Source organism: Poromitra crassiceps (assembly GCF_964638095.1).
Source record: "Poromitra crassiceps genome assembly, chromosome: 9".
Classification (NCBI taxonomy): domain Eukaryota; kingdom Metazoa; phylum Chordata; class Actinopteri; order Beryciformes; family Melamphaidae; genus Poromitra; species Poromitra crassiceps.
Window position 1 is genome coordinate 44,040,783 of NC_139630.1, and position 19,068 is coordinate 44,059,850.

Genomic DNA, 19,068 nt, shown 5'->3' on the forward strand with positions numbered 1-19,068 from the left:
GTTTGAAGTGGTCTATTTATCAGTGTGACTGTACATGGTTGAGATATTTAGACTAATATCTTCTGGTTTCTTATGGAAGACATTTGAGGATGTGATCTTCGGCTTTGTGGAAAAAGTGACAAGATATTTTTTGATTAGTTGACAATCCAAATAATTATTAGATTAAAATTTGATAGGGTTTTTATGGTAAAATTCGAGGACTATCATGAATCCACATTTAGCATTTGTTTATTGACGTGAATTTATTTTGACGTTAAACCTGCCTCTCACTTGCAGTACCCACACCCAAAAAAGGTAAACCACTGATCTACAGACTGCTGTCAGACAGCCACTAGGTGGAGACATGTTTCATACTAAAGTTACATGTGGTCAAACATTTTTTCATGGAAAGTAGGCCATGGACAAAGCATGTTAATCAGGAGGCCAATAATGTAACTTATATGCACACATACTAATATACATATTGCATAATGTGGCAGGAGGTTGACTGTAGAATGTATTTACAGAAGGCACCAATTGTTGCTTCTGATATTCCCTTTCCTTTAAAAAGCACTTCCACGGCAAGTGACTTAATTTTCTCCGATGTAGGCGCCCCCCTAAAACACCCCAACATATGCATCTGTCTTTTATGAGTTCTCAATATGCAATCCAGCAACACCAAATGTGCTTTGCCTCAGATGAGTGTTATTTAAAATTGGAACACTTACAACAGGATGGAGAGGGGGAGCAGCCGTGCATGTGACCTTTAACCTACTTGCTTTATTTAAATTCAAAATTGCATCGTTTTGCTGTCATGTAGCATAAACGAGACACTGATCTCCAATCAGAAGTGCTTGTTCTTTATGTGTCTGTGATGGTATAGGACCATGTAAAATAGCTTTTGGCACAGAAATGCGCTTTGCATCACTATTTGATCCATTCAACGGCAATGAAAATCATGCACACAGAAGCACGTCACAGTCATGAATTGACTTTGAATGCATGGGCTTGAAAGCATGAGACATCGTCAGCAGAATCCTTTGAAGGAAATGTCAGTATGTGCTCTTCCTTGAAGTCGTGTGTTTTGCTGTAGTTTGAGGGGGCGGCACTTCTGCTCTCGTCAGTCAAAGTAAAATGTGTATTTGTGTGGGCGTCTGTCCCTCCTGCCCACCTCACACACTACACATACATACACAGTACAAAGGCTCGAAGCTGTCATTCAGAAACACTGGAGGCTATTCTTGGAGTGTACAAAATATTACCACCACCTTCCTAACATGACGTTGCACAATCCAAGACTTAAGGCCTTAAAATCCTTTCTTACACTTCAGGCTGGGCGATAAATCAATAGCAATATATATCGACGATAGACAATTCCTCAATACAATAAGGAAATAGTTCAATATATATCGATATGTCCCTTGATAATGGAGCGCTCATTACGTCCAAACAAACAGACAAAGCACCTTGAGATGTCAGTTTTGATTTGAAAGTGTCCTATACAAATAAAATTCATTATTATTAAATCCTAAAGTTTCCACCCGAACATATTCATTATTACATGGCTGCAACACTCAATTTGTGTTTTTAATTGTTGTGTTAACATTAAAAGGATTACCTGTGTGCCTTCATAAATAAGCTGGTTCAAAATAAAGAGGTTAAATTTAACCTTTTTTCTCGTGGTCTTTATTAAAAATAGGCAATTCAAATATCAATAATTACCAATATCGACTGATATGAAATATTTTATATCGATACTTTTTTTGGCTATATCGCCCAGCCCAGCCCTACTTACACTTCAGATAATATTGTTAGAGGTTCACAGTTGGGCTTTTACCTGCTCAGGCTGTTTTAACAGGGTTCCCACAGCCACGGTTCCTTGAAATGCTATAAAGTTTGTGAATTTGAGAAAGGGGGAATCGAGGCCTTGAAAGTATTTGAAAATACAAATAGATATGGGCCATTGAAATGGCTTGAATCTATATTTTGTGCAAGAAATAGAAGTAGATTTTTTTTACAGCATTTAAATGTAAGCGCACAGTTGAGAAGTGTTCACCCTTCATGCCTCTCTTTTTAATTGTCTGTGGGCTTCTGTAAAGCCTGGTACTTCTCATTGTAAAAATTCTCAGTGTTGAAATGAACCTTGATCTGTCTCAAACTGCCATGTTAGGTCTTTGCATTTGAGGGAATTAGGCCTGGGAATTCCTTGAAATGTCCTTGAATTTGATATTTAAGAAGGCGTGGGAACCCGTTTTATGGAAAAAGAAGACACACGTTTGTTTACATCTAACACTATCAGCCCGTGGCAGAGCTCCAGCCGCAGAGTTGAAAGAAAGGTGTATCTGCTCTGGCTTGGCCTTCATTGAACCCATGGCTTCCTGTGGAAACATCTCTGTTATCTCCCTTCTAGCCCACAACACAAGTGTCTTGATTGAGGGTGTTTCCTGGTGGCTCAGTGGGCACAACATGTGCCTTGAGGTTTTCACAGCTTTGAATCTGGCTCGTGACCTTTGGAGCTCGTGACCTTTGAAGCATGTCACCCCCCTTCTTTCAATATTATTTATTGGCCTATCCACTGTGCACTATCTAATAAAACCGAAAGGCCATAAAATAGCCATAAAAAGGGTTGATCGGTACGTGATCCAGGTACAAGGCGTTTGACTCTTCTTCTGCTCCTTGTTCATTTACATCAGTGGTTCTCAACGTGAGGTCCAGGAACCACCAGAGGTCGGTGAGGGAGTTCCAGGGGGTCCCCATCAAAATGATGAATTGTTAAACTTGAATTCAATTGACAAATTATTACAAGTTGAACATGTGGGAGAATGACTTGTGATCACTCTACCTACAGACAGCCATGTAGGATGACTTGTGATCACTCTACCTACAGACAGCCATGTAGGAGAATGACTTGTGATGGCTCTACCTACAGACAGCCATGTAGGAGAATGACTTGTGATGGCTCTACCTACAGACAGCCATGTAGGAGAATGACTTGTGATGGCTCTACCTACAGACAGCCATGTAGGAGAATGACTTGTGATGGCTCTACCTACAGACAGCCATGTAGGAGAATGACTTGTGATGGCTCTACCTACAGACAGACATGTAGGAGAATGACTTGTGATGGCTCTACCTACAGACAGCCATGTAGGAGAATGACTTGTGATGGCTCTACCTACAGACAGCCATGTAGGAGAATGACTTGTGATGGCTCTACCTACAGACAGCCATGTAGGAGAATGACTTGTGATGGCTCTACCTACAGACAGACATGTAGGAGAATGACTTGTGATGGCTCTACCTACAGACAGCCATGTAGGAGAATGACTTGTGATGGCTCTACCTACAGACAGCCATGTAGGAGAATGACTTGTGATGGCTCTACCTACAGACAGACATGTAGGAGAATGACTTGTGATGGCTCTACCTACAGACAGACATGTAGGAGAATGACTTGTGATGGCTCTACCTACAGACAGCCATGTAGGAGAATGACTTGTGATGGCTCTACCTACAGACAGCCATGTAGGAGAATGACTTGTGATGGCTCTACCTACAGACAGCCATGTAGGAGAATGACTTGTGATGGCTCTACCTACAGACAGACATGTAGGAGAATGACTTGTGATGGCTCTACCTACAGACAGACATGTAGGAGAATGACTTGTGATGGCTCTACCTACAGACAGCCATGGGGTTCTGCACAAAATCAAATGGCCTAAATGTGCACTAAAGTAGGGCTGCTTGATGAAAAGGGTTGAGAAACACTATCATTGCACGTGTTCCTTGTGAATATTGGGCAGTTGATCTAATCCAGTTGGATCTGGACCAAGTAAGCCAAATTGTGTGTGTGTGTGTGTGTGTGTGTGTGTGTGTGTGTGTGTGTGTGTGTGTGTGTGTGTGTGTAAATACTTCACAGTGAGTTCACGAAGCACAAATAAAAGGAAGTTCAGAAAATAGCTGCACTTTGACAGGCATCATTTGAGTTTCCATGACATTTGCAAAGTCAGAAAAACGGACTGGTGTGTGCTAATTGCAGTCTGAGACAAGTCGTCAGTACAGGGCAGCCCGTAGCGTTAGTTCTCATATTTGATCATACTGGGTTAAATACTACAGACAGGAACAGGATATCACCCACGCCAAGCAGGGGAGGAAGCTGCAAACTACACTCCACTACAGAAGCATAAGCTACTAGAATGACAAAAGACAGAAAGAAGATCACCATATGACTGGCTGCTATGTTCCACTTGTACAGTAAAGGGGGTGGAGGTGGGTGGCGGTTAAAGGGCAGAGGCGTCCACATCCCAGGAACAAGCTGGGGATGTCTGGGCAGGGACACTATGTTTTTTTTATGAATATCCCACAAAAACCTGATTTCTCTCACATGCTCCGCACAACTCTTTTCTTCCGCCCAGAATTTCTTTCAATTGAATGATTTTCTCATATTCAAATTGTTGCATTTATATTTTCGTTCAGTATACAACGCCCAGGTCTCCTTAGCCCCTTTTCACTCACACACACTCCATTTGCCCTATATTTATGTTAACCCCCTGGGGAATGAGTTGACCCTGGCTTTACTTGATCTTCTCCTCGACATTAAGGCCCCGACTCCCCCAGTTCCTCCAGCAGAGCTGCCCTTTGAGCCACCCAAAAGCATCAAATCTGCACCAGTAAGTTCTCCGCAGCGAATCCCCCGCCACCCTCCCAATCAGAGCGAGAGCCCAGAGTGACTGGTTTGGTCGGGCAGAAAGCGGAGGTCTTCATGTCTGCGGCCTCCATGTCTGACTCCTCACTCCACCTCTCTCCTTCGTCATTTGCATGACGTTGACGAGACGGGCTGTGGGACGTCCTGAGAGGAGAGGCGCGCAGGGAAGTTCCCCCACTGAGCAGCACATCAGTCAAACCCGCGCCCCGGTCTGATGTTGAATCATCTTTAGTGGTCCACTTTATGAATCAGTAGAGAATGGCACTCGGAGAGAAGCTCCTTCCAAGGTATTTTAGAAAGCCTACATGACGTTTGTTAGACTGGACGGACACAGTGAGCGGAGAAAGGAAAGATTGCAACAAAGGGTTTTGCAGATCCAACAATCAATACAGACATGACAGTAAAAGCAACCCACTTCAGTTCATAGTTTTAAGTTAATTTAATGTATTTTATTATTAATCCAGTTGCTAAAGGAAATACTACAATGATAAAAACAAGGTACCAGTTACATCGCATTTCCCTTTTATGCATTCTGTGCTGCACCCACCCCCCAAACAAATATCATTGGCCCGGCTCCAAAGATTCTTATACCAATGAAGCATCAACATAAACCATTCCGTATTCTCCCATACATTCACGTACAACAGTACATGGAACCGATATTTTGCACACACAAAAAAAAACATGCCAGTAAGTAGGTTTGAAAGAACAATGTCTTAAGGTATGATGACATGACTTTTAGCCGCTGATTTTAAAACGAAATAATTAAGATTTGTATGCAATTTGTAGAACAAAGAAAATACAATAAGTTTTCAGTATCTGGTTCTGTGAATAATACATCTTTGTAGTGTCATGTTCTTCCTATTCTAACCATGTCACTAGGTAGCTTTAATGAAGAGCAAAATGCACAGGCTGACCCTGTCAGTTAAATCAAACACTCCCACAGTTCAGATACATCCTGTTCTCTGGGATCCTGCTCTCCAACGTGGAGACTAACATCAGCGCTGTTGAGATGAAAAGGGTATTTGCTTTTCCCTCATAACAAGACAGTCCATTCAGGAGAAACTGTTGTCGTTAGGGGCGGGTGGCAAATAAACGCTTCTTAATTACCGTAATGCAACACGTGTCTCCTCACACGTTTGTGTGAAACAGTGTAGCAGTGAAAACTAAGGGGCGAGTGGATGAGACAGACAATAATATAAGGTCGTGTATTTGTGTCTAAATGTGCTCAATACATTTTATTTGTCAAAATTTAGATTAGTGATTTTAGTCTGTAACTTTTTTTAGACTCTGGAGCATGTATTCGGCTGTGTGGACATTTTAAGGGCCGAAATAGTTTATAATGAATTCTAAATCCTAATAGTGTATAATGCACGTTTGAATTGACAAGATAAAAAATAATATCGCTAAGCTGACGTTAAATGTGGACTAAGTGGATAACTTCCGAGGCTCACTGCTCAGTAACTGTAGCCCTTACAGGAAGTGAACAGAGCATAGATTTGCAATTTAAAACAGTATCGCACAATATTTTACAACACATCAGTTGGCATAACTTAATGCCAAGTGTGTAATAATGAAATAGTAGGAATTGTTCAACTGTGTTTGCTGGTTAACTCTTAGCGCTGGTAAACGGTTTACCCATATACTAAAGCCAACTGTCCCAGTAATCTCTTTTCATCACTTTAAAGACATGGGAAGAAACACAGTAACAAAAATCAGGCTATTGTTGGTCAGTATAACCTGATGGTTAGCTGGTTAATGCATGTATGATGATGCTGGAAATGTATATGCATGTACACACACACACACACACACACACACACACACACACACACACACACACACACACACACACACACACACACACACACTTCACTGTGTGGAGAAACAAGGTTTTAGACAGATGTAGACGGCAATGCTCCTAGTCGACCACAGCTCACTGGGTGTCGAGTCGACAAACGCCAATATTCCATGAATTTCACGGACATCTCTCATTGTCACAGTAACTGTCAATTGGCTGCATAAGCCACATATGGTGCTTTGAGTAAAAATATTCAACTATATGGAGTTGATGGGCAGTTTGCAGAGTTTGTAGTATGGGCCTCATGTGTTAGCCAATTTCACAGCCAGGCACAAAACAAAACAAAAATCCTGTGACCGTTGATCAGAAGAAGTCCCACTTGACCCCTTGGGGGCATCTTGGTGTGATAGCCAAGTCCATGACCTTCAGCAATGCAGAATCTCTTTCCGTACCTTAGTTAAAGAAAATAAAAACCCAAAAACAAGAACGTGTAAAAAAAACAAAAACACGCACACACAAATAGACAAAAAGCACCACAGAAAATGTGGCCTCAGTTCCCAGTTTGGTGCGACGTCTCTCAGGCCCCGCCCCCTACACCTTCTGCGCGAGCGGCAGCCTGGCGCGGCCCTTCATGCGGCTTCGCGCGTACAGCCGCAGGAAGAGTGCCAGGAAGACCACGCCCACGCCCAGGCCGCCCACCATGGTGACGGCGTGGCCGTACAGGAAGCAGCTCAGCAGGATGGCGATGGCCTGCCGCAGGGTCATGATGATGGTGAAGACAGCCGCGCCGAACTGGTTGATGGTGTAGAAGATGAAGAGCTGGCCGCAGGCTGAGCACACCGATAGCAGCACGGCGTGGAAGGCGAACTCCGAGTGGCGCGTCATGAACGCCACCGAGTCGAAGAGGGCGCCCTGCTCCAGCAGGGAGCCCACGGTGAACAGGCAGGAGAACAGGTTGACGCCGAACATCATCTGCACCGATGACATCTTGTACTTGAACAGGTTGTCCTGCCAGTTGGACGTGAAGCTGTCGAAGACGATGTAGCCGACCAAGATGACGACCCCGCTGAACGTGGTGACGGTGGACGGGTGCTTGCCAGCCGCGCTGGACAGCAGGAACATGCTGACGCCCACGGAGATCAGCGCGGCGGTCAGGTACTCCCAGTACTCATAGCTCTTGCGCGACACGATCTTGCCCATGAGCATGACAGGGATGACCTTGGAGTGGAGGTGAAACAGTATGAAAATGTCATATCGTGATTATACAGTAGTAGTGACCAAAATGATCACGGTTATCAGTATTATCGAGGGAATTGTTAAAACGTTCTGAACATTTTCAAAAAGTACTGATCTGATACACTCACTGAAATAATTTCACAAAGTTTTATATTGAAAATGTGCCTGCATCTGGGAGACTGTTGCTAACTTTGGTTGATGATGGACACTGTATTTACAGTGTTTTTTCAAATGGCTGTAATCAAACAGTTTTAATGATGATTCAAATTTGAAATGGTAATACTAACCGAATCAGAATCACTTTTATTGCCACAATATGTAAAGATTACATAAGAGGCAATTGTCTTCGTGTAAGTATGCAGCATAGCTGTCATGTCAATATATTCAGAAGATAAAAGATCAATAAGGAATTGTATCACGGTTTATCATTAAACTGCTAATCGTGTCATCCCTACCTTGGAGGCCTTGGCCAGCACCTGCGTGGGGAAGCTGATGTACTTGAGGGCCTCGTACTGGCACCAGCTGCTCATGATGTTGGAGAGCGAGGCGAAGGAGTACTTGTACATGGGCGCGCCGTGGCGCGGCTGCTTGAACAGCATGCACCACAGGCCCGACACCGTCAGCGCCAGGATGCGGTTCATGAACACCAGGAACTGGGAGTCCTTGAACTTCTCGCCCTCCTCCTCGGGCGTCGAGGCTCCGTAGGATCGCGTCATCACCCTCTCCTGCAGGACGCCCCATGTCAGGTAGGACACCTAAGAATCAAAGAGCACAAGGTTTAAAAGTCTCCATTAAATTAATTCACATGGCTTTGACTTCCTGGGAAACATGATCTTTCATGGGGACCTCATGCTGTACATTAACCCCCCCCCTCCCATTTTTGAACATTCCTCCAGCCCTCCTGTTGCAGAATGGAATTTGTATCAATTACATTCTTCTACCCGCATAACCAGAGCATCTCAAGCCAAAATGAGACGGTGACCAACAGTTAGGCGAGTCACGTATCGCTATTAACCTCGTCCAAATAGGCCAGAAACGGGTCCCAGATAACCGAGAACTTCCCAAGCGAATTGGTCCTCAAGAACCGGAGTCGTATAACCGACGTATAACCGAGACCATGTCCGTCAGCCACATATGAAAGGAGGGTGGGGAGGGGGGGGGTCTTCCACTCCCTCAGAATGAGTCTCTTGGCGACAGTCGTCTCCTGCGTCAGAGACTGTTGAACAGCCGTAGGAAGGAGCAGAGAGGATTCGGAGCAGCTGAAGATGGCGAGTTCGACGGTGACCAACTTTGATAGAAAACCACTTGAGAGATCAAAATAATAATGAAGCCAGGAGTCCAGGAAAGTTTGTCTTATGAAAATGTATTGTAGCCAAACACACTCTGTAAATAGAATGACTGGGAGACTGCATCATCAACATGGATACAGTAAAGATTGAACAGTTGCTCAAAGATCTTATAGGCAGAGGAAGACATCATCAAAGATCTTATAGGCAGAGGAAGACATCACCATGTTTTGTCTAAGAGAGCTGCAGAGAGAGGCTGGAGCCGAGCAAGGTCAGAGAGGGGGCCGTCAGCCACGTGTGAGATGACCCTGTTACTGTAGGCAGAAGGTGGTTGTGTCTGCTTTGACCTATGTGTATGCGATTATGATGAATAACTAATACCAATAACTATGTGTATCTGTTATACCTTATTGTCCAACAACACTTATTGATTATGAAATGAAACCTCAATTTTATATAACACCTCCCAAATAAAACTGTGTTTCTCTCACCCTGACATTAAAGTGCATTTTATTCCCATCTTGTGTTTTTGTAGAGCCTGACAGTTGCATCTTCTAGTACACTGTTATCCAAAGTGGGGGCCACAGGTACTGCAGTCTGCAGGTGGGCCGTGAGGCCCTGCCAACACTCACCATTTTCGCGGGGGCCTCCCTATATTTAAACCTTTCTCCCGAATTCTCCCGTTTGGTAATTTCTCTCGTTACCATCTTGCAGAGGCTTTGAGTGAAGTTTTTCACAGGTGGACGGTTCTTTATATAGAGCGTGATTTCACATGTGGACAGTTCTTTATGTAGAGCATGTCACAGGTGGATGGTTCCTTATGTAGAGCGTGATGTCACATGTGGACAGTTCTTTATGTAGAGCATGATGTCACAGGTGGACGGTTCTTTATGTAGAGCGTGATGTCACAGGTGGACGGTTCTTTATGTAGAGCGTGATGTCACATGTGGACGGTTCTATATGTAGAGCGTGATGTCACAGGTGGACGGTTCTTTATGTAGAGCGTGATGTCACATGTGGACGGTTCTATATGTAGAGCATGATGTCACAGGTGGACGGTTCTTTATGTAGAGCGTGATGTCACAGGTGGACGGTTCCTTATGTAGAGCGTGATGTCACAGGTGGACGGTTCTTTATGTAGAGCGTGATGTCACAGGTGGATGGTTCCTTATGTAGAGCGTGATGTCACGTGGACAGTTCTTTATGTAGAGTGTGATGTCACAGGTGGACGGTTCTTTATGTAGAGCGTGATGTCACAGGTGGACGGTTCCTTATATTGAGTGTGATGTCACAGGTGGACGGGTCTTTATGTAGAGCGTGATGTCACAGGTGGACGGGTCTTTATGTAGAGCGTGATGTCACAGGTGGACGGGTCTTTATGTAGAGCGTGATGTCACAGGTGAACGGTTCCCACCCGGCTCCAGTTAACCGGCTCCTCCCTGCCACTCCCTTTATGCAAACTGCACTGCCATATACTGTATTTTAAAATGGCAGACGAGCAGAAAGCTGCCGCAAACCGCCTCTGTTGCCTTGAACAAACAAAAGTAAAAGCACCCCGCGCTACATCTCATTGAATAGCGGAAACATAATATGGTGGGGCTCAGATGTAGGCTACGTGGATTAAATGACTGTACTTCCTCACCTGAAGCCCCGCAGCACAAAAGACTAACTTGACGGCTTGTCTGACCGGCGATCCCGAATCGGCCTCATTCCTGGGTGCAGTCGACACGTCATCCAACAGGCCCGACTTGGCTTCACTGCCAAACACACAGGACTTAATAATAGGGTAGCAGAACCCATGACCTGAAAGACAGACACACATTAATCAACACCATCATATTCTCTTCTCATTGCTTGGCTTTAATTAGCTTTTGTTTGCCAGCCCGGACCTGTTTCTAGGTAATTGACACGCTTGAAGTAGCTGATGAGGAGGTAGCCAGGGATGATGATGGTGGAGTAGCCCAGCACGTTGACGAAGAAGCGGAACAGCCAGACATCGTGCCAGCCTGCCAGCAGCGACGCCTCGTCATTCGCAGCCACAGCGGAAGGGAAGAGGAGCAGCAGCAGCGCAGGCCAAACCCTACAGAGCAACACAACATGGTTTCAATATCATCACAGACTACATCCTAAGTATGTCAGTAAGACCAGTCATTCTCAACCGGCGGGCTGAGACCTAAAAGCACTGTCGGGTTAACACAGAAAGAACTTAAACAGGTGAATACTGTATCATCAAAATTTGGGTCTTGAAGCAGAGGCCAATTGAGAGGAGTCGCCCTACGACGCCCTAGCAACAAGATACATTTTGCTATAAGCTATCTGATCACTTGGAACTGCACCAATAGACCTTTTTCACAGCAGCCATTTTGACAGTGTTGTAGTCAGGTCAATATATCTCGAGTCCGAGTCAAGTCTCGAGTCCAAGTCAGTCACCAAAAAAAGAGTCAGAGTTGAGTCCCCATTACCTGAGTCCAAGTCCAATTCCAGTACATGAGTGTGAATCCATACGTGCCTGCCCTTGAACAAAATTAAATAATGTCACGGACGGTATGAATATAGCCATCACTATTTTATGCCACATAGGGCCTATTAAAAACAAGGCTAGGTCGGAACCTAGCATATGGCCAGCGCGTATGCATATACCTCAGCACTAGCATTGTGATGATGATGTCATAGGCGCTGTGACAGATATGGGGCCCGCGCTGAAGCTCTTGCCCAAAAAAACTAACAAAAACAAAAATCAGTCTATCAATTAAACAGTCCCAGTCCTCGTCTCCAGGTCAGAATGCATGAGTCCAAGTCAAATTCTGAGTCATCAGTGCTCAAGTCCAACCCGAGTTACAAGTCCTGAAAATGAGTCCAGGTGTAACTAATAACATCAACAATGGTACCATTCCATTTAGGTGTTCCAGTGCCATTCCAATGAATGAGCAAGCATGCGCAACACAGGGCCTTGGCACCTGAACACCTAAATGGAATGGAACCGTCATTAATGTTAGACCTGTGTTTACCCTGCTATGACACATCAAAATGGCTACTGTGAAAAAGGTCTATGTCCGATTAGGCCCTACTACGTATGGCCAGTTTTTCCCTGGTTCTTGTTCACCAGTGGGATGAAGCAATGGGACAGCTTCAACAAGTCCCCCCCCCCACTAATCACTGATGAGTCAAACAGACACCTGTGCTGAAACATACGCTTTCTCTGAAAAGAAAGGTGTGTTCGTTGCTGCCGTGGCACAGTGTGTGTATCCCATCCAGAGGGAGGGCCTCCTCCCAGGGGTCCTGCCTGCCTGCCTCACACACAGAGCCTCTTTTGTGTGGCTCTGTGCTCCGGCCCCGGTCAGCCAGGCCACAGCAGCAGCCCCCTGCAGCAAGACCTGAGCTTTGAACAAGCAGCTTCTTACAAGGAGGAATGCACACAGACTGGCTAGGCAGCCAGCCCACAGGCGTTCACACCACAGACAGTGCTGCCAGTGCCAACATTCACCTGAGGAGAGAATGGCTGCTTATAAAGGACAGCAAAACCATTACAAGACCAAATGAAAAGATGGCACTCCCTTTATTATAACTATTTCCATCCAGTTGCTATGAGTGGCCTAACGTTAGCTAAATTAAGCTTCTTATATTCAGTGAGTGAACATACTGTACTGTACCATTCAATAACCAAGCAAACTGAACAGACAGCTTTTACTTTAACGTTGTTAGCCAGCCTACAGGCTGCAGACTTGAAAATAAATAAATCGGGAAGTGCTGACAACTGTAAGCTAGCGTTACGTGCAGTTTAGCTCACTTGCTCGCACTAAACAGTCGTCTCAAGCACCACAGTAACATAATAATGTGCCAGTTAACGTTAGCTTCTCCTGGTACCTAACATTACCTCCATGAAAAAGATGGCATTTTCTCCACACTGTGGCCCGACACCTGGCGCAGATCCAAACGTGTCCGCTTTAGCAGAGCATGAAGCCGGTCGGCCGGGCGGATCCGACAGACGCAGGACTTTTGACAGAGAGAGCTTGTCTTGTTTGGGCTAGCCGTCTCTCCCGTGTCTTCAACTTATCTTCTATCGCCGATGTGTTCACTTCACTTGAGCAGGAAAGGCCCCCCTCCTCCTCTTCCTCAGACCCCTCACAGACGAAAGGATGTCCACCACCCCCTCCCCCCCAACGACCGTGCCCTCTATCGGTGTGGCAGAACAACTGCACCTTACTGAAACGGGATTCTGCTGCTGCCTTCAAGTGCCTACCTCTCGTAAACTCAAAAGTCGTAATACCAGTTGCCTTGCATTCAATTGCTTTTGACAAAATTGACCCTTTAAGCTAAAATTTAGGTTGTAATTAATTTGTGAACTAAAAGTTGGTGGATATATCTATATGAACAGTGGTGTTAATTTATGATTAGTGTTTTTTTTTGGTCTGTTCAGGAGAAAACTCCCTGTGTGACATTACTGACATGTATGACATCACTGATGAGCAGTGTTGGGCAAGTTACTTTCAAAATGTAATATACTACATATTACTAGTTACTTTAAGTAACACGTTACTTTACAATATTACTTTCTGTGTAGAGTAACTCGTTACTTATTACACTACTTTTGCATTACTTTTACCAAAACAACAGCAGCAGTAGAATGACATCGCCGCCCCGGAACATCCCGAAAAATAATTTCAACCACCTTGAAGTCAGTGTAAACAATCCAAAATTCTAAATGTTATTCTTTTCCTTCGTTATTGTCATCTATAGTGGTTATTTGCATAAAAACACATGGTTTGATTAGGAAATGATTGTATCTTTTTTAAATATGTGCTTTAATTTAATAAAATGTAACTCAATTTGTAACTTGTCTTGAGTTACTTGACAAAGTAACTGGTATAATATTACTGAAATCCTATAAGTAATACGTTATATTACTGAGTTACTGCTAAAAGTAATATATTACATGTAATATGTTACTTTTGTAATGAGTTACCCCCAACACTTTTTTTTTTTTTTTTTTTACCTTTATTTAACCAGGTGAGTCCCGTTGAGATGACAAGATCTCTTTTTCGAGGGAGCCCTGGCCAAGATAGCAGCAATACAGTTTCAACAACACACAATCAAATATTAAAAAGCACATAGGTCAAAGCATACAGTGACAAACTGCAGACTCAAAAGCCTAAAAGGCAGACAGGAACACACAAACAGCACATAAGGAAAGATTAAAACACATAAGTCAAAACATGAAACAAAGCACAATAAAACAAAACAAAAAGTAGCAAAAAGTAGCTTACTTACTTACTTATGCCTGACACCCTTACCAGGGTATAGGCCGTCGACAAGGGACCTCCAGAGTTCTCGGTCACTGGCGTTCTTTTCTATCTGCGACCAGGTGCATCCCAGTCTCTTGTGTCTGCCTGGAGATCCCGCCGCCAGGTGTTTTTAGGCCGACCTCGGTTTCTCTTCCCTTGAGGGTTCCATGTTAGAGCCTGTCTGGTGGTGTTTGCCTGATCCATCTTCATCTTCTTCGTCCAATTTCGTCTGCTGCTGGGAGTTGTTTGGTCTTCATCCATAGGTCCTTATTGCTGATCTTGCAAAAAGTAGCAGCTCGCAGAATCCTATGACTAGAGTTAGAAGGAGACGGGCCTACCTTTGGAAGCACTCACAACCTCCATTTGAATCTATCAAACCCTTCACTAGATTTTTTAAAGTGCTAATGGGGACCAGCTCAGCTAGCTGCAAGTCTCTCTGCAAGTGGTTCCAAGCTGCTGATGGTCACAATTGCTCCCAATTGCTCAAGTGACATCACTGATGACATCACAATTGCTCGAGTGACATCACTGATGACATCACTGATGACATCACTGGTGACATCACTGGTGACATCAAAATTGCTCGAGTGACATCACTGACTGGTGACATCACAACTGCTCAAGTGACAGCTTCATTCACACACCCTTCACACAGGCCTTCAATCACACTGTTTGGGCGGAGCCGATCTTCCCACACAACACACCTGTCAATCAATGTGGGCAGAGCCTCTTCCACACATCACCTGCCAATCACAGTGTGGGCAGGGCCTCTTGCCACACAGCACCTGTCAATCAAACAGTGTAGGCGGAGCCTCTATCAACATGTGGAACTCAGTGAGTGATGTCATCAGTGATGATGTCATGAGTGATGTCACTGTGAAGGCGTAAAATATGTATACTGTAGTATTGCGGCCTTCATTTCGAAGTTGTGAACTTGTGTTTACGAGATCGGAAGTTGTGTGTACGGCATGCTTGACATTCAAGTGGTCACGTCATGAGCATGCACAGTTGACTAGAAGCCACCAAGGCAAACAATTTAGCTAACGCTAGCTAGCGAGTGGCTAACTATGTTAATGCAGGAAATGCAAAGGCATAATGACAGAGGAAAAAGGTTGGGAATATCAAGATGTTCCTCAGACATAATGACTATGAAAAGCTCATATGGCTAAATTTCCATCAATGTCCATGGCATCCGCCATCCCATGACATCATCAGTGTCTATTATGACATGATCAGTGATGTCATAAGATGATTTTGGTCAATAATGATGTCACTGATGACATCACTGATGATGTCACAATATCTATTACATAATCAGTGATGTCATCAGTGACATCATTATTGACCGCACAGCGGCCAAGCTGTGTGCAGCAAGCCCGCGCAGCTCGCGCGGGTGCGGGCCGATACCCTAGTTTTCTGAAAACGTCACAAGTTGTGAACAAGCTTTCAGAAAATGTCCACTTAACATGCAAATTATTTAGCTAAAGCTAATATTTTGAGTTAACCAAACATAGCTACATATTCCTTCACTCTCCTTGTCCTGCAAGGTAGCAATTTTACACTATTATATAGGCTATAGAGAGGATTTAGAAGTGAGTCTCAATGCCAACTGAAAAATTAGTGGGTATACTGCGTATACCTGTGTATACCCTGCACTACACCACTGGATGAGTAAAAAAATAAAGTTAAAGAGGGAATATATAGGCCTATATAAGAATTGTATAGCCTACCAAACAATAACATCAAATATGGCACCTAAAGCACTAAACGTGATCTCTTTCCCTGGTTTGTCTTGTGCTTATGAAGTTTATCTACTCTTGTATATTGTTTCGAATTGTTTGTTTTATTCGACCTGCCATGGGAGCCAGAGGCTTTATTTCCAGATTATTAGCCTCTGGCTCTAATCTGCCATATTTACATGGAAATGTTGTATTGAAAATATGTATTGTCCCTCTTAAATAAATAAATAAATAAATCACTGACTGCGTGTCCTTGCTTCACTGGACATTGTCAATGTGACAATCATCACTGTCCTTCTGTCATGAGTCATGACATCGTATGTGGCTCTGTCCCCACCCCAGTATAATAGATAGGCTACAAAAAATACAAACTAATAAGTCAGTGCAAAGATTTTATTGATGTAGCCTACAGATAATGCTGGGAAAGTGTGTGTGTGTGTGTGTGTGTGTGTGTGTGTGTGTGTGTGTGTGTGTGTGTGTGTGTGTGTGTGTGTGTGTGTGTGTGTGTGTGTGTGTGTGTGTGTGTGTCCTCAAGGTAGCCTAGGTTATCCAGTTTTACGCAAATACACGTCCTTTAATTTTTGGACTTCTTCGCGCAGGCTCTTGTTCTGGTTCTCTACATAGGTCATGTGGACTTCCATGCATTCATAATATTCCTTTTTCTGTCGGTGAGATTCACGGGCTGCTGTGAGGTCTTCACGCAGGGTCTTGTTCTCGTTCTCTACAAAAGCCATGCGGGTTTCCAGACTTGTAACATACTCCTTTTTCTTCTGGCGACAGTCACGGGCTGCCAGTTTGTTTCTTGCCAGCCGGACTTCCCTCATGCTTGGGTCACTCTTGCGAGTCTTGTCCATGGTCGTGTCCCTCTCGCCTTGAGACAGTTCCAGTAGAGTCGCAGAGATCGTCACTCCGGTTTGAGACAGTGAGCTGCATGTGGGCGCTGTGCCGATCATCTGGTACGTTCTCACTTCTCCACCTGCACCAACACCCTGTACGAGCACCTGGTGGCTCTGCTGGCCATCAGACATCTGTTGGGGCAGTTGGGCATGCTGCAGGATGGGGGTGCGTCGCTGACCTGCAGGTTGTGATTTGGCCATGGTGAGAGGTTCTAGTCCCTTAATGCTTTCAGACCCTGGAGTGGCCATTTGGATCGTGTTGGTAATGTACTTGCTGTTGTTGGTCTGGTAGTTTGGGGTGATGGGCACGGTAAAACCTGTCACTCCTTCCATAGTCACTTTCACGTGTTGGATATGGGGGGCAATTGGAGGTGCTCCTAAATGCCCGCCTACTTTAATACTCATATGACGTTATTGGTATGACATCATGTATGATGTCATAGTGGTGTCTGGCCAATATGAAACGGCCGGGCCCCAAGCAGCATTTCCTCGTCCATTTTTTCGCATTGGAAATTGTTATTATTAGCCATAACATTTTTGCAGTAGGCCACCTAAGCCAACCACAAAAAGACTTATTTTGGCAGCCAGCCTTCAAATAAACCAATGAAAGCCCTTAGTTCACCCAAAAATGTACTCACCCCCATGACAGTAGAAATCACATAGCCTAAGTATTAATAATAATAATGATAATAATAATAATAATAATAATAATAATAATAATAATAATAACAATAAAATAATAATAATAACAATAATATACATAAACCTATATATCCTGTCAATCAAATTAGCTATAAGATAACAGTGACTGAAATATGATTTTAATTTCCTGAGTTGTTTTGTAGAATATTACATCAAAGTGTACTTTTACCACTGAGGTTTTGAATCAGATGCCTTCTTTCTGCCTAGCATAAAATTCTCCACTGTTTCTTCTTTCCCACAGTAGTGGCATCTGCCTGTTATGTGAACTAAATTGGGTCCTTGATATGAAAAAGGTTGAGAATCGCTGGTTTAAATATTGCATCTCTGCTACTTTCCCAGATGTATTTCAATTGCGCTCTGGTCTCCCTGCAGCATTTCAATGTAACATTTGATGTAAGCAGCAAATCATAACTTACTTGTAAAAAAAAAAGTGAATATCGATTTGAGATGTTTGAAGATTCCTCATAATGAACATGAATTATGGATGCATATCTATGACTTTAAAGTTCTTATTCCACATATTTATGCCAATAATGAGCAGTTGTATAGGCTCATATTATGGGCCTTAATGTGTAGCCCATCAAGACAATGACTAATTTACAGTAGAAAAGCATAATTCATGCTAGTGTGGACATGAAAAGTGAATTTGGCTTACTTGACTTTTTGACATTTTGTTTTTGACATACAGTAGTAGCCTGTGACAACACCCACATGGCCTGTGCAGAGTTCTCAAGGTTGCATTTGACATTTAGACAAGATATTGTAATTGTCACATGACACAAAGAGCTTTAAAATGGGTCATGGGCTCAATGGGGAAGCAGGCACGGTTTCATACAACACGGTGTCCATGTTGTTGACCACAGAGGTTTGTTGGTTTTAGTCGCTGTCAAATGTATTTGTGCACCTCAGCCTGCCACTGCAGAGCCCAGACTCTTCACAGCACTGTCTAGATAGAGCCTTGTTTACCTGACATAGCCCTTGATGGTTCACCATCTTTCTTTTTTTGTCCCACTGTGTTGGGGGGTCACGGACGACCCTCTGGTGGGGGGTCACGGACGAGTCGACCCTCCTGAGCACATTTGTTGCAGCAAACCTCAACACAGAAGTGCAAAGGTGGGGGAGCTGCGTGGCCTTGCCTGCTCTATTGGCATGCACAGTGCACAATTGATCAACTTCGCATCACTGATGACATCACTGTCACTGATGTCACAATGCCTATGACATCACTGATGTCACAATGTCTATGTGATAAGGGTCAAAGTTTAAATAGATCACCTGGGATGGAAAAACATGGCAATTTGCAGTTTACAGGTGAGAATTATTCTTGTAAATATCCCTTCATGAACATAAAACAAGAACAAGCAATGCATCCCTTGCCAGCTGAAAAGCTTCTTTATTATTCAGCCTGTCTTCACCTTGGCCATGTGCTTATGAGAGGAGGG

At 43.9% G+C, this 19,068-nt stretch overlaps 1 protein-coding gene across 1 annotated transcript; it reads right to left on the reverse strand.

Annotated features, from left to right (window-relative positions):
• Positions 1-5,152: 5,152 nt before the first annotated feature.
• Positions 5,153-13,109, reverse strand: slc35b2 (solute carrier family 35 member B2). The gene is made up of 5 exons (XM_083642826.1): positions 12,882-13,109; positions 10,897-11,087; positions 10,650-10,810; positions 8,177-8,476; positions 5,153-7,703 (listed from the first exon to the last, which is right to left on the reverse strand). The coding sequence occupies exons 1-5, from the start codon at positions 12,899-12,901 to the stop codon at positions 7,077-7,079; spliced, it is 1,299 nt and encodes a 432-aa protein (XP_083498952.1). The 5' UTR covers positions 12,902-13,109; the 3' UTR covers positions 5,153-7,076.
• Between the last annotated feature and the right edge of the window lie 5,959 nt (positions 13,110-19,068).

Excerpts from the sequence above, each read along its gene's own strand:
- slc35b2 (XM_083642826.1), bottom strand. The coding sequence starts at position 12,901 with ATGCCATCTTTTTCATGGAG. Across the intron at positions 10,811-10,896 it reads TGTCAATTACCTAGAAACAG|GTCATGGGTTCTGCTACCCT; the intron begins GTCCGGGCTGGC and ends TCTGTCTTTCAG. Across the intron at positions 8,477-10,649 it reads TTTGTGCTGCGGGGCTTCAG|GTGTCCTACCTGACATGGGG; the intron begins GTGAGGAAGTAC and ends TTTGATTCTTAG.